This window comes from Xenopus laevis, chromosome 1S (assembly GCF_017654675.1).
Source record: "Xenopus laevis strain J_2021 chromosome 1S, Xenopus_laevis_v10.1, whole genome shotgun sequence".
In the NCBI taxonomy this organism is placed as follows: domain Eukaryota; kingdom Metazoa; phylum Chordata; class Amphibia; order Anura; family Pipidae; genus Xenopus; species Xenopus laevis.
The window spans coordinates 131,534,193-131,550,203 of NC_054372.1; the positions used below are offsets into that span (position 1 = coordinate 131,534,193).

Below are 16,011 nucleotides of genomic sequence, written 5' to 3' on the forward strand. Positions count from 1 at the left end.
GTCACTTACGCAACAGGGACGGTTTAATTGTGTCATGAAGACAGGAAGCTTTTAAAGTACTGTAAAATACAGAATATATATTTATGTAACATCCTGCCAAAACGCTTGTGCAAACTGATGTATAAGATTTTTTTTTATGTCTAGAAATTCATCCACTAGCAGGTCTCATTCACTTGTAGGACAAGAGCAAGCCCATTCAGACAGAAGAACAGAATCATGACTGAAGTGGTAAGTTTTTTTTCCATTCAACTTACACTTATAAAATGATACAACACACTGCTGATTTTATTTACAAAGCATACATAAATATGTAAATTAGGGATGCCGAATCAGCAGGATTCAGATTCGGACGAATCCTTGTGCCTGGCTTGTGCCTGACCAATTCTGAATTCTAATTTGCATATGTAAATTAGGGGCGGGTAGGGAAATCACATACCTTTTCGTCACAAAAGAAGAATTTTTTCCACTTTTTCCTTTTCTGCCCCTAACTTGCATATGCAAATTAGGATTCGGTTTGGCCGAATCTTTCACCAAGGAATCGGGGATTCAGCCGAATCCCAAATAGTGGATTCGGTGCATCCCTAATGTAAATACTTTTTTGTACCATTATATTTCTTTTCTAATATGGTACAAAAAAGCAACATGAATTTTGCATTTTGCCTTGAAAATCATTGGCTGCACTTGAACCTCAGATTCATACTGTATGCAGCACCGCACACCGGAGGGTCAGCACATGCATGGCATATAAACTACCCCTAACTTACATGTAATTCAGAACATTTGGCATTATTTCATAGTAACATAGTAAGTTAGGTTGAAAAAGACACACATCCATCAAGTTAAACCTTTTAACTCATGTGTCTATATATGACCTGCCTAACTGCCAGTTGATGCAGAGGAAGGAAAAAAACCCATCTGAAGCCTTTCCAATTTGCCTTAGAGGGGAAAAAAATCCTTCCTGACTCCAAGATGGCATTCAAACTAGTTCCCTGGATCAATTTATACTATGAGCTATCTTCCATAACCCTGTATTCCCTCACTTGCTAAAAAGCCATACAACCCCTTCTTAAAGCTATCTAATGTATCAGCCTGTACAACTGATTCAGGGAGAGAATTCCACACCTTCACAGCTCTCACTGTAAAAAACCCCTTCCAAATATTTAGGCGGAACCTCCTTTCTTCTAATCGAAATGGATGACCTTGCGTCAGCTCAAAAAACCTACTTGTAAATAAAGCATTATTATATAATCCCCTAATATATTAATACATAGTTATCATATCACCCCTTAAGCACCTCTGCTCCAGCGTGAACATACCCAATTTGGTCAGTCTTTCCTCATAGCTAAGATTTTCCATACCTTTTACCAACTTAGTTGCCCTTCTCTGTACCCTCTATAATTCAATAAGGTCCTGTTTAGTGATGGAGACCAAAACTGTACAGCATATTTTAGATGGGGCCTTACTAGTGCTCCATAAAGTGGAAGAATGACCCCCTCCTCCCACAAATACTGTATATGCCTCTTTTAATGCAGCTCAAGACCTTATTTGCCCTTGATGCTGCTGACTGGCATTGCTTGCTACAGCCAAGTTTATTATCTACAAGGACTCCAAGGTCCCTTTGCATTATGAATTTGCCTAGTTAAGTCCTATTAAGGCTATAAGTAGCTTGGATATGTTTACATCCCAGGTGCATGACTTTACATTTATCAACATTGAATCCAATTCCCCTGATGAAGTTGTAGATATGGCGAAACTATTCTTTTTATGATGAGGTAAGTAAGATGCTGGACAGTGTGGGGGGGGGCAGTAGATGTGATCTATTTGCATTTTGCCAAAGTGTTTGATACTGTGCCCCACAAACGACTGCTTTCTAAACTAAGGTCTGTTGGGCTTAATGAAGTTGTTTGCACATGGATAGGAAACTGGCTACAGGATCGGGTACAGAGGGAGGTTGTTAATGGTACATTCTCCACTTGGAGTAAGGTTCTTAGTGGGGTCCCCCAGGGCTCAGTATTGGGTCCACTTTTATTTAACTTGTTTATTAATGTTTATTAATGACTTAGGGGATTGCATAAGTAATGTATCAGTGTTTGCAGATGACACAAAACTATCCAGCCCAATTAATTCCATCCAGGATGTGGCATCCTTGCAACATGATCTTGACAAACTGGCAATCTGGGCAGCTAAGTGGCAAATGAGATTCAATGTTGATAAATGTAAAGTCATGCACCTGGGATGTAAAAATATCCTTAATGGGACTGCACTAGGCAAATCCATTATGGAAAATGACCTTGGAGTCCTTGTAGATGATAAACTTGGCTTTAGCAAGCAATGCCAGTCAGCAGCATCAAGGGCAAATAAGGTCTTGAGCTGTATTAAAGGGGGCATTGATTCACGGCAGGAAGGGTTCATTCTTCTACTGTATAGAGCACTGGTAAGGCCCCATCTAGAATATGCCGTACAGTTTTGGTCTCCATCACTCAAACAGGACATTATTGTATTAGAGAGGGCACAGAGAAGGGCAACTAAGCTGGTAAAAGGTATGGAAAATCTTAGCTATAAAGAAAGACTGGCCAAATTTGGGATGTTCACGTTGGAGTAGAGGCATTTAAGGGGAGATATGATAACTATGCATAAATATATAAGGGGATCATATAATAATCTCTCTAATGCTTTATTTACCAGTAGGTCTTTCCAGCTGACATGAGTTCACCCATTCCATTTAGAAGAAAAGAGGTTCCACCTAAATATTCTGAAGGGGTTTTTTACAGTGAGAGCTGTGAAGATGTGGAATTGTCTCCCTGAATCAGTTGTACAGGCTGATACATTAGATAGCTTTAAGAAGGGGTTGGATGGGTTTTTAGCAAGTAAGGGAATACAGGGTTTTGGGAAATAGCTCATAGTCCAAGTTGATCCAGGGACTAGTCCGATTACCATTTTGGAGTCAGGAAGGAATTTTTCCCCCTCTAAGGCAAATTGGAGAGGCTTCAGATGGGGTTTTTTGCCTTCCTCTGGATCAACTGGGAGTTAAGCTGGCCATAGACGCAAAGATCCGATCGTAACGTACAATCGGACTTTCCCATCTCCCGACCCTCCACTAACCATTCAGATCAAAGTCTTTACCATTCCGATCAAATAGAACAGATCACCCAATGTTCTGCCCCTGACAGCAATCGTACGATACTTATGCCTGACAACACTAGTGACAGTCTCCCACTGAAAATCGTACGATCGGCAATACATGCAGAGATATTATCGGCAGGCGCCAGAAATTTTTTAACCTGTCCGATCGACCAAACGACCGATCTCCGACGGACGAAAAATGTCGGGACTTTCCACACATGGTCCGAAAATCGTACGAATCCACGATTCGTACGATCGGATCTTTGCGTCTATGGCCAGCTTTAGGCAGGTTAAATAAAAGTTAAAGGGTTGAACTTGATGGACGTGTGTCTTTTTTCAACCTAACTTTCTATGTTACAATGTTACTAAAATACCATGGAGACCCATTTTTGATACAAGGATACAATGTTGCAGAAATATATTTATTAAAGCATTTTAGGGCTGATTTATTACCCTAGGTGCAAGATTGATATCGAAAGTGGAAAAATCAAAACAAATAGTCGATTAGTGGCTACTGGCAACTGCACTTGTGAAATTTACCACCTAGGTTAGTAAATCAGTTGATCTATATTGAAAAGAATTGCATTTGTCTCAAAAAGAAGAGAAAAAACATATTTATATATAGAATAATCCTCTCTTTGGTAATGATTCCAGCTCTTAAAATAGTTTCTCTTGTTTAATATACAGTACACAGTGGATTACCTGATGTCGACTATCAATTCCAGTTTTGTAAATGCCACTCAGCGTCCAATGTCAGCGTCTGGATCCTCACAGCGTCTTGGAATTGCCATCCTCTCTTTGGCTTTCATCATTGGTTTCCCAGGCAATGCCTTCATTATCTGGACCGTGCTGACACGCATGAAGAAACACACTGTGACTTGTATTCTTATTTTGCATCTGGCAATAGCGGATATGGTTGTAATCCTCACAGCACCATTCTTCCTTAATTTTTTAAACAATGGCAATTGGGTGTTTGGGGAAATTATTTGCAAAATGTGCCATTACATCGGCTGTCTGAGCATGTATGCAAGCATTTGGCTAATATCTTTTATGAGCATGGATCGTTTTCTAGCTGTTGCTAAACCTTTTACCTCTCAGCTTATGAGAACAAAGAAATCAGTGAGAGGTATAGTTCTGGTAATATGGCTGTCAGCGTTTCTTTGTTCTATTCCCATGCCAATTTATCGCACTGTGGTGACAATTCACACCAGGTTCATCTGCATGCCATTCCACAAAAGTCCCAAGCACATAGTATTCCAGTATCTATTTGAGACTATGGTAGGGTTTGTAATCCCATTCACTATAATTGTTTTCTGTTACCTTTACATTTGCCTGCGTTTACGTACTGCAAAGTTTCAGAGCAAGCATAAGACAAACCGCTTGGTTACCCTAATTGTTGCAACCTTTTGCTTGTTTTGGCTTCCTTACCATGTGGTGAATATCATACAGGTAACTGGAGCACTTACTACAGGCCTCACGGCACAGAAATTGATAGATGCAGCACGTACAGCCCGACCCAATGTTACAGCATTGGCCTTCCTCAGCAGTAGTGTAAACCCAGTACTGTATGCATATGCTGGTGGCTCCTTTATCAGAACTGCAGGGATGGGATTCATGGCTAAGCTCTTTGAAGGAACCGCTTCTGAGGTCTCTAGCTTCAAGAAAGTGTCCCAAGCCTTTAGGCAGAGGAGTCGTAATGAGTCAATAGAGCTTGGAAAACTTGGAGGGACATTAGAGGAGAGCAAGACATTTTCTACCAATCCAACAGAGTGACTTTCTTGTTCCTTTATAAACAATGGCAAGAGACACAGGAGCAGACCTATCATATTTATTAACTTACATTGTACATTTTTTGGCTGATGTAACCTATTGTTTGTATGCAGGCCAGGTAATAACTGATGACCTTATTTGGCATGTTTAAACACATGTATAGAATAAGTGTCCATTAAGTAGCAATAATAGTAACTATGTTAAAATCTGCTTGATAAGTAATTTCATTTATGGTTGTTAATGAGGTTCAAACAACTAGTTGTTTTCAGATAGATCACCAGAAATAACGACTTTTTTCAATTACTTAATATTTTCTATGTGCCACAGTTTTTCTAATATAAGTGTCATTTTTCACCTTCTAAAGCAGCTCTGGGAGGAGGGGGGTCGCCGACGATGTAAGCTATTCTAAATCGATACACTTAGTTGATCAATTTCTTATCTTTGTCCCTGCTGAGCAGAATCCCTGAGTTTCATTTCAGGCAGCTGATAGAATTGATACAATAGTTGATAATCCTCAAGAGATGCTGCTGAGAAATGATCAACTAAATGTTGCAAAATGGTGCCAGACTCAAACACCAGAGAAAGGAACATTAAAGGGATACTGTCATGGGAAAAAAAATTTTTTCAAAATGAATCAGTTAATAGTGCTGTTCCAGCAGAATTCTGCGCTGAAATCCATTTCTCAAATGAGCAAACAGATTTTTTTATATTTGATTTTAAAATCTGACATGGGGCTAGACATTTTGTCAATTTCCCAGCTGCCCCAAGTCATGTGACGTGTGCCTGCACTTCAGGAGAGAAATGCTTTCTGGCAGGCTGCTGTTTTTCCTTCTCAATGTAACTGAATGTGTCTCAGTGGGACATGGGTTTTTACTATTGAGTGCTGTTCTTAGATCTACCAGGCAGCTTTTATCTTGTGTTAGGGAGCTGTTATCTGGTTACCTTCCCATTGTTCTTTTGTTTGGCTGCTGGGGGGAAAAGGGAGGGGGTGATATCACTCCAACTTGCAGTACAGCAGTAAAGAGTGATTGAAGTTTATCAGAGCACAAGTCACATGACCAGGGGCAGCTGGGAAATTGACAATATGTCTAGCCCCATGTCAGATTTCAAAATTTAATATAAAAAAATCTGTTTGCTCTTTTGAGAAATGGATTTCAGTTCAGAATTCTGCTGGAGCAGCACTATTAACTGATTCATTTTGAAATTTTTTTTTTTTCCCATGACAGTATCCCTTTAAACTTTAAACTTAGATTTCGGAGAAACCGTAAAAAATAAATAATGGAGAGAAATTGAAATAAGTCTTTATTTCTGGGGAACAATCTGAAAACAACTGAACTGAAAAATTGTGTGGAAGGTGAACCCCTTTAACACGCCCCATCCTATAATGGAATGGGATAAAAGTATGTTTTATTTATCCCTGTATAAAGCTTTTAGTATTCGTTGATATGATCTGCTATATAAAGCTAATATGGAATCATGGAATCCTATGGTTCAATGATTGTATTGAAAATGTTTCCTTTATACTGTATTGAAATAATATCTGTTAAGCTGTGATTTACAGCTAAAGCCATGCCTCCAGGGTCAGTAAAAGGAATATACTGTATTCGTCCAACTAATGTTAGTGGAATATTTGACTTCCAGTCACCCCTGTCTTTATTCTCCAAGGCATTCTTCTTTTATTGAAATAATTTTTTTAAGGCTTAATTATGAGTAATTATCTTTCGTTCCTAAAACCCATCATTAATTATGTAAGATTCCTGCCGGACATTGTTTAATTGTTCCAGTATTTTCAGTGTAATATGAGCTCAGCTACAATTGGTGCTTAAAACAGATGAATAAAATATTCCAAATGGTTGTTAAAGTCTTTTTAGGAGCATAGATTGAAAACAGTTTTTGCCCCAGACTTATTAAAATGTCAGTATTAATCATCTGTTATATTTAACCTTTTTTTAAATTTTATCTGAATAAACTTCCATATGATGATATTCTAGTCAAAATACTTTTGAGGACATTTGTGCACACAAAAAAATATGTTTTCTGTACACTTTATATAAATGTTTACAAAAGCCTTTTGAAAAAAAGAAGAGCCTGATGTGTCTTGTTGTACTGTGTTGTTTTTGAGACACTAGTTGCATTGATGATGTGACTGCCCATTTCTCATGCCTATCTCTGATCATGGACACCCAACACACTTACATAGAGTTGTTTTATTCAACACTACTTCGATGCACCTTCACAACTGAAATTACGGTCCCATTTCAAATCTAGTGAAATTGTTTATTATGGGAGAATGCAGAACATTTATTTATAAATGTATTTACTACCCAGCATTACCTTAAAAGTCCCAACTGCAACTTCTACAACTACTCCTCTTATCTCCAAATTTTCTGGGAACTTTTGAAGGTTTGTAAGCTAACAATGCACATTCCAGTTATGCATTTTTCCTTGGACATATCTCTGCTATTTTTCATATGCTGCTGAGCCACCAATCCAGAGATATTATATTAAAAGTGCCTTGGCCAAGCTTGGCCAAACTAATGCCTCTAGCTACGCCCTGTTATCCCTTAGTACAGCAAAGGAATTCCAACGGCACACAGGACTGTGAGAAATCTTCAAAAATTTATTTCAATGCGGAGTGCGATGCAAATCTGTTCTGTATCTGTTGGGTGTGCGGGATCCTGCTTTGTTCCTAGCCTGTTATCCCTTAGGCCATTACCCCTGATCTTACTCACTGTTCTGCCTAATTCTGAGAATTTCATTGTTGTTCAATGGTGGGTATTAACATAAATTTGGGTGCAAATAACATAGAGCACAGAGATGTGACTGCAGGGTGCCAGTGCCACCAAAAATCAAATGCAAATTTGAACCCTATGGCAATACTTAAAGCTCTACCAATATTGGAGGCTATTCAAATTTGAAAACTGCAGATACTTGCTTTGCTTGACCCTGTTACAAAACCAGAGAGTCTACATTTAGAGAAAAATTTACTGTTAAAATTGCCACAAAGAATAAACATAGAAAGCAACCAGTTTTCTCCACTTTAAAGGCGCAAGTTCTTGGAAAGGAAGGGGAGAGGGAAAATCACATACAATTCTCTCCACAAAAATGTTCAGTAAAACTTCCAGTGTGCATTTTGGATGTAAAAGCATTTTTAACATATTTTTAATATAAAATGTTGAGATGAATAAGTGTTATATGGTAACAGAAATGCTCTGTTATTCTGCTCCAGAAGGGGAAATTCATAATATATTAATATATATATATTAAACACCACTAGTGTGGACACCAGAGTGGATCATTTATGAAAAAATAGCTAAATAAAATCTTTAAAACTCCAAACCTAGGCCGTCACTCAACAACCATGGGCTTCTATAATTAACTAAAGGAGGATCTTAAAATGGAGAAGACTATAAAAAGACTGCAAAGTGCTTCCTGCTAGTGATGGGTGAATAAATTCGGCAGACACTAATTCGTTGCGAATTTCCATGTTTCACCATAAGCAAACAAATTCGTGAAACTGTGGAAACAATTCGATGACAAAAAATCCACCGCGTCACAAAAATTGTTGTGCGGCAAAATCATGCCAACGCCTATTGACTTTACTGCATTTGGACCAAAAAGTCACGCGTAGAAAAATTGTCATTTGTGTCAAAATTATTTTGACACCCATTGACGTCAATGCGTTTCAAGATTTTTTCGCCGTTTTGCAAATTTTGCGGTAACGGCACAGATTCACCCATCCCTACTTCCTGCTTGCAATTAACAGTCCATCATTTCATCAAAAAATGGTGATAAAAAGTAACTATAACATTCTTAAGGAAGGACCAAGCCCAAGTAGTAATTTACTGCAAAGTACTTTTATTCACACAATAATGGTACTTTGCAGTAAATTGCTGCTTGGGCTTGGTCTTGGTCCTTCCTTAAGAAAGTTATAGTTGCACGATTAACGTCTGGACGGGACGTGGAAGGAAAAGCCGAACTTGTCATCGGAAAACATGTTTTTTTCAAAACGAATCAGTTAATAGTGCTACTCCAGCAGAATTTTGCACTGAAATCCATTTCTCAAAAGAGCAAACAGATTTTTTTATATTCAGTTTTGAAATCTGACATGGGGCTAGACATATTGTCAATTTCCCAGCTGCTCCTGGTCATGTGACTTGTGTCTGCACTTTAGCAGGCAGCTGTTATCTTGTGTTAGGGAGCTGCTATCTGGTAACTTTCCCATTGTTCTGTTGTTAGGCTGCTGGTGGGGGGTGATATCACTCTAACTTGCAGTACAGCTGTAAAGAGTGATTGAAGTTTATCAGAGCACAAGTCACATGACTTGGGACAGCTGGGAAATTGACAAAATGTCTAGCCCCATGTCAGATTTCAAAATTGAATATAAAAAAATCTGTTTGCTCTTTTGAGAAATGGATTTCAGTGCAGAATTCTGCAGGATCAGCACTATTAACTGATTCATTTTTTAAAAAAAAATTTTTTTCCCATGACAGTATCCCTTTAAAGGTGTAGTTGCATATGGGCAAAATTTTGTCTGGTGATTCTGGTCTTTAATTAGCAGGTCTCTCTAACTGTTTATGACTTTCCCCTTTTTTCTTCCACTTGGTCCATCCGATTGTCATATTGCATTGAAGTCTTGAGAGTTGTGCAGCACTTTCTGCCAGGCTGGCTATAATTTTGTGAATACTGATCTATTATACAAGACACACTGCCTAATGTAAAAGCCACACTAGCCGCGGCTGGCATTGGGGACATATTTGGAATGGTGATTTGGTCTGGGTCCCCTATTTATATATGGTGCGGGTACCACTCACACAAACCAATCCCCTACATTTATTCTATACCCTATAATCGCAGTGATGCAGACAGGGTTACTAACTCTACCTGTATTTATGGCCCTGCATTCTATGTGCACCTACTTTGGGTGTGTAGGCCAGGAGAGCTGTTCATTACCCTGGGTGTTATTATAACAGACTCTCCAGCCGCAACCATTAATTATCCAGTTACCAAACTTGTGTGCTAACACAATGGCACAACCTGAGACTACCCTTTATCGTGCCTTGTAAATCTTTAGTTTTAAATGGCCTTGTTACTAAAGTGGTTATTACTTTTCCTTTTTCCTGTTTTATCTTATCACTTTCTTTTTCTTTATTTGTGTGGTAACCCCTATTCTTCACTTGTGTAATAGCTACTATTTCCACACATGGTGTTCTCTCCCAAGTTTTTCATGTGGGAAGGTTTCACTTACAGTATTTACAAAGTTAAGATAGGGGCTTACTTGCTACTTTTTTACCTTTAAGTATCAAACCATATTTCTTGAACTACATCAAAGGTGGTTTTTACTTCCACTTATAAAGGTTCAGGGATACAACCTTAAGTAAGGAATGAGAGGGGGTGGTGCTTCTCATGTCTATACATTTTACACCTTTTTCACTCTCCTTACGTCACTGTGGGTTTCCACCCAATGGGATATTAATGTGGGCGTTTGTTACACTTTTTGTTCTTTGAGAAAGGCTGATGGTTCATTGAACATTGGACACTGAAACATTTTTTGCCTTAAGTTGCTGAAAATGCCTTACCCTTTAAACAAAACAAGGATTGTTTGTCCATATATTGCAATATATTTAAGCTGGCCAACTACGTCAAAGTCATCCCTGGTGTGGCCAATCCTATGCTCAATTTTCATCTGATTCATTAAGAATTCAATTGCTTCATTATACATTTAACAAAGGCACTAAATTTTACCCGCAATTTACTTGCTGCTTTCAAAGTAAAACTCCCAGACTTGGCTGCCCTTTTATTGGCCACCAGTGTGGGTTCACTTGACTATAGCTGGGAAAGGTGGGAGCTACAACATGGAGCTGGCCACTGCTCCTTTATAAATTATAAGGGAAAAGTTGTGCTCACCACTAATTTTTAAAAACATTAAGCGGGGGTGCAATGAGGCTGTGACCACAAATACAAGAGGTCCTCTGCACTCAACCAATTATCAATATATTTAAGACATGTACCAGTATACCAGTATGTTGTATCAATTGCAGTCTAACATATGTTGGCAAAACAGCTACTACATATAAAAAAGATTGAAACAAGCCACCTGTATCAAAGCATTTCCTGACACCCCAACATTCTCTTCCACAATTCAGGCACATGATCATTGTTCACCCCCCCCTCCCAAGAAGGGGTGGTAACAGAGACTTGAATCTCTTGAAACTAGAAGTTAAATGCATTTTTGATTTGCACAAGGTGGCCCATGTGGCTTGAATTAGTTGCTTCAGTAATTCAACTTTGGCTCCCGCACACCCTCTGCTAATTAGTAAGAACGATACATGGTGCACAAAGGTAGAGGATCGGCCGCCTCACAAATAGTCTTAGTAAAATGAATCCAAAGGATCACAGGGTCAATGCAAGCAAGCTGCCATGCGTGTTTATTGCGAAATGCAACGTTTAGGGGTCACTCCCTGAGAAAGGGGGGTGACCCCAAAACGTTGCATTTCGCAATAAACACGCAAGGCAGCTTACTTGCATTGACCCTGTGTGCCTTTAAATTAGTTGCTTCACTTATCTATTTTTTTTTTAAGTATAGTGACCGTCAGCACTGTTTGATTTTTATGTTGACTGTGGGGAATTACAGTTTCTCATGTTTGTGTTGTGTATTGGGATTGCCATGGCAACCACATATGGTGTTTTGGCTCCAATTCCAATGGTGGGGGGTATTTATGTTTGTTCTGCTAATAGTCTGTAACTATGAAAAAGGTCTCAGAGGAGACCAAAACATTGGATTGGTTTAAATAAATAAATTATAATATAAATATAATAATAGTCCTGTGAGTGTAGTAGTTTTGTTGTTACTATATACATTTTGATAACTGCATCCAGGATTTTATCCAGCAGATAGATGCACTATGCTTCCTTTGCTGGAGGTGCAAGATAATAGACTTCTAAGTCTAGTAGACTTAAAGGGATACTGTCACCGGAAAACATGTTTTTTTTTCAAAACGCATCAGTTAATAGTGCTACTCCAGCAGAATTCTGCACTGAAATACATTTCTCAAAAGAGCAAACAGATTTTTTCATATTCAATTTTGAAATCTGACATGGGGCTAGACATTTTGTCAATTTCCCAGCTGCCCCTGGTCATGTGACTTGTGCCTGCACTTTAGGAGAGAAATGCTTTCTGGCAGGCTGCTGTTTTTCCTTCTCAATGTAACTGAATGTGTCTCAGTGAGACATGGGTTTTTACTATTGAGTGTTGTTCTTAGATCTACCAGGCAGCTGTTATCTTGTGTTAGGGAGCTGCTATCTGGTTACCTTCCCATTGTTCTTTTGTTTGGCTGCTGGGGAAGAAAAGGGAGGGGGGTGATATCACTCCAACTTGCAGTACAGCAGTAAAAAGTGATTGAAGTTTATCAGAGCACGTCACATGACTTGGGGCAGCTGGGAAATTGACAATATGTCTAGCCCCATGTCAGATTTCAAAACTGAATATAAAAAAATATGTTTGCTCTTCAGTGCAGAATTCTGTTGGAGCAGCACTATTAACTGATTCATTTTGAAAAAAAAATTTTTCCCATGACAGTATCCCTTTAAGGTATGAAGATCCAAATTACAGAAAGATCTGTTATCTAGAAAACCCCAGGTCCCGAGCATTCTGGATAACAGGTCCCTTACCTGTATAATGTACTGTTGCTCGGCACTGGTAAAAGGTGTTTGCTTCCGAAACACTGCTATAGTTTACATTGTATATAAATAAGCTCCTGTGTTGCCATGAGTTTAATATTCAGTCTGAAAAAAGAGAAAAGGCCCAGGTTACACAGCAGATCACATAACAAATAGAATCTGCAGAATACAATGGGTTTAGTTCTTACACAGGAATCTAAACCCATTGTATTCTACAGTTTAAAAGCATTCTACTGTTAAACCTGTGCCATCTGCCTCATGGCTAGTGATGGGCGAATTTATTCGCCAGGCGCAAATTCGCGGCGAATTTGCGCGTTTCGCGAAACGCCCGCGAAAATTCGCTGCGTCAAAAACGGGTGCCGGCGTCAAAAACGAGACGCCGGCGCCGTTTCGCGAATTTTTCGGCGAAGCGAAACGCCGCAAATTCACCCATCACTACTCATGGCTACACATCATCTTGTATCATAGTGTTTTTGAAGCAAACACACCAGTTTAACCAGTATATATAAGTTTTTGGTAGGGTGGTGGTCTGTTGGTTGGCTTGTCTCTGAGGAAGAGCACAGATTGTGTTGGAAACCTTGACATTTCTGTAAATAAAACACAGTTTTTGTTTAAGGAGCTCTCGTGAGTGTGGTACTTTTTCCTTATAAATAAATAAATAAATAGCATCTGGAGTGCTTGAGACCTGGGGTGTTCTGAATAAGAGACCTTCTTTTCAGAATTTGGATCACTTGATTTAGTTATTATACATGAATCTAAACCCATTGTATTCTACAGTTTAACAGCATTCTACTGTTAAAGGAGAAGGAAAGGTTAAAACTAAGTAAGCTTCATCAGAAAGGTCTATATAAATACACCAGTAAACCCTCAAATTAATGCCGCTCTGAGTTCTCTGTCAAAAGAAATACCACATTTCTTAACTTCTATTGTGTACACATGGACTTCTGTATCAGACTTCCTGTTTTCAGCATAAACCTCCAGGGCTAGGGCTTGGGCATGCTCAGTTTGCTCCTCTCTCCCCCTCCCGCTCCCTGCCTCCCCTCCCTGCTGTAATCCGAGCCCAGAGCTTTGAGCAGCAGGGAGAGACTGAGGCAGAAAGTGATGTCACACCAAGCTAATATGGCAGCTGCTATCCTAAACAGATAGAGAGAGCTTTTGAGTTGTTTACTCAGATATGGTAAAGCATTCTGCAGAATAAATATAGTGTTTTAGCTTGCACTATTGTTGCTAATCTATTGGCAATAAACTGCTTCGGTAGCTTTCCTTCTTCTTTATAAACTGTGACATCTGGCCCATGGCTACACATAATCTTAAACTATATTAGTGTTTTTCAAGCAAACACAACAGTTTAACCAGTGCAGGGCAACAGTATATTATATACTTTAATTTTGGTTTACTATTCCTTTATAAAAGTCAATAGATGTGTCACTACCCCCACAATTTAGAGCAAAAGGACAAATATAGATTAAGCACATGAAACAGATTATGAGAAAAATTTAGTGGCTCTTATTAGAAGATAAATTGTTTGAAACTGAAAACCTGTTTTATTATGGGATGTCTGGCTTTGTGTCATGTGAAGATTCCACAGAGCAACCAAGTTCAAACTAATGAACAGTCTAAAAGCTAGAGGTAACTACGGGGGCACAGAGGTTATAACCATTACTGGGGCCTGACCCTATGGTGATCTCATTGCAACAAAAAAATCTAGATCTTCTACTAAATAAGATAGAATTGTACTTGGAAGTGGTTAATGCTGAAATGTCAAGTACATTTGAGATATCAGCTGCAAATCTATAATGAGGAACAACATGAATCATCCGTTTGTAAGAGATTCTCTGAAAAATTTCTAAACATTTTCTATATTTCTGCATTCAAGGATGAGAACTTTCATTTCCCTTCCTGGTCCAGTCACTTTGCCCTGTTGCAATCAGATTATAAATAAAACAAGCAGTTATAACTAGATCTTAGCTTTAACTGATGCCACAAAAATCTGTAGGCCTGTAGTAAGTTCATTGCTGCCCTACAGGAAGAATTTTAATGACGTTTCAGTGGATTGGGAAACACTAAACTGATGTTGAAATGCTATTTCCTATACATAGATTTACAGCCATTGCACAGACACAGTAGTAATTGTTGTTAAATATACATGATATCTAAGAATAATTAAGAATTTATATTGAATTATATGAACACCTTCATAGCAGTAGAATTACTAGTTATTGGGTCCCACAGCACAGCAACATCATTGGGCTGTAATCTTTGAGAACAAGACATTCCATGAACATATATTGCAGTTGCTTATTGTAGCTGCTCCCAGCTGTTGCAGGGTCTAATTCCTCAATAGTTATAGGTCAGATCCTATAATTGTCAATTGTATCACAGAATCTTTTTATATTCCTAATGGGAAAATTTAGGTTTCATAATATCCTAATGACTTTTGCTATATACTAAGCGCAATGATGAAGAATTAAGGTCGAAAAGTGATCACGTACAGTAGCATAGTACCTCTTAGTACTTATTTAGTTTCAAAGTCTTTTGTGTGCAATACCAATTAAAAGACTAACATAAAAGTGGGAGGATTTGGTATAAGCTTGGATATTAGGAACTGTATTTGTTTATTAATGGTGGTGTATTTCTGTCCCTCTATATAAATAAATTTTTAATAGAAAATTGTAAAGCAAACAAAAATAGTAGGCATGGTCTATCAGTCTGCGTACTTCTCATCTAGCCTTCTACGAAGAGCTGTCTTGTCACCTTTTGCTCACTTTTTTCTACCTTTACGCTCTGCTCAAGGTACTGAAACTAGGCATATATACTTTGCTTATTCTGTCTGAAACCTCTGCTGTCCTTAAGTGGACCTGTCATCCAGACACAAAAATTTGTTTAATAAAAGTCCTTTTCAAATTAAACATGAAATCCAATTTCTATTTTTTATTAAATCGTTCATAGCTGTTGTAAGCTCATTTAAAAATCCCAGCTGTCAATCAAACATTGTCTGCCCCTCCTCCATGCCAGTGGCATAGAGGCGGGGCAGACAATTACTTTCACTTTCCATTCAGCACTTCCTAGATGTCACTGCTCTCCACACACTCCCCCGTTCTCTTTACCGTTTAATTGTGTAGTCAGGGCATGGGGATGGACATCAGGTCCCCCATTCTGGTGCACAAACAAGATTCTGAGATGATGCAAGACTTGTCTTAATAACGCTGTCCACAAAATGGCTCCTGCCTACTTTTTATAATTATGAATTCCCAGACTGAAGGAAACAAGATTCAAATAATTTATAAAGTGTAATTAAAGTTCATTTTGCTTCTCCAGAGTCTTTCTAGATATTATTCCAACAATGAGAATGTCTCTGCTGGTGTTCCATATATTCTGTCTGGGATCACTTTTGTAATCTCTTGGCACCCACACCTTTAGTACACACAACCAGCTATA

General features: G+C 38.5%; 1 protein-coding gene and 1 long non-coding RNA gene across 2 annotated transcripts in view; one reads left to right on the forward strand and one right to left on the reverse strand.

The window, feature by feature from the left end:
- Positions 1-3,905, reverse strand: part of LOC121399458 — a 40,666-nt gene extending 36,761 nt beyond the window's left edge. Inside the window, exon 1 of the long non-coding RNA XR_005965043.1 lies at positions 3,826-3,905. This is a non-coding gene — a long non-coding RNA (uncharacterized LOC121399458). The remainder of the gene's footprint in view (positions 1-3,825) is intronic.
- On the forward strand, positions 134-5,213 carry ltb4r.S (leukotriene B4 receptor S homeolog). Its single transcript, XM_018242902.2, has 2 exons — positions 134-228; positions 3,811-5,213. The coding sequence occupies exons 1-2, from the start codon at positions 217-219 to the stop codon at positions 4,894-4,896; spliced, it is 1,098 nt and encodes a 365-aa protein (XP_018098391.1). The 5' UTR covers positions 134-216; the 3' UTR covers positions 4,897-5,213.
- The last annotated feature ends 10,798 nt before the right edge of the window (positions 5,214-16,011 follow it).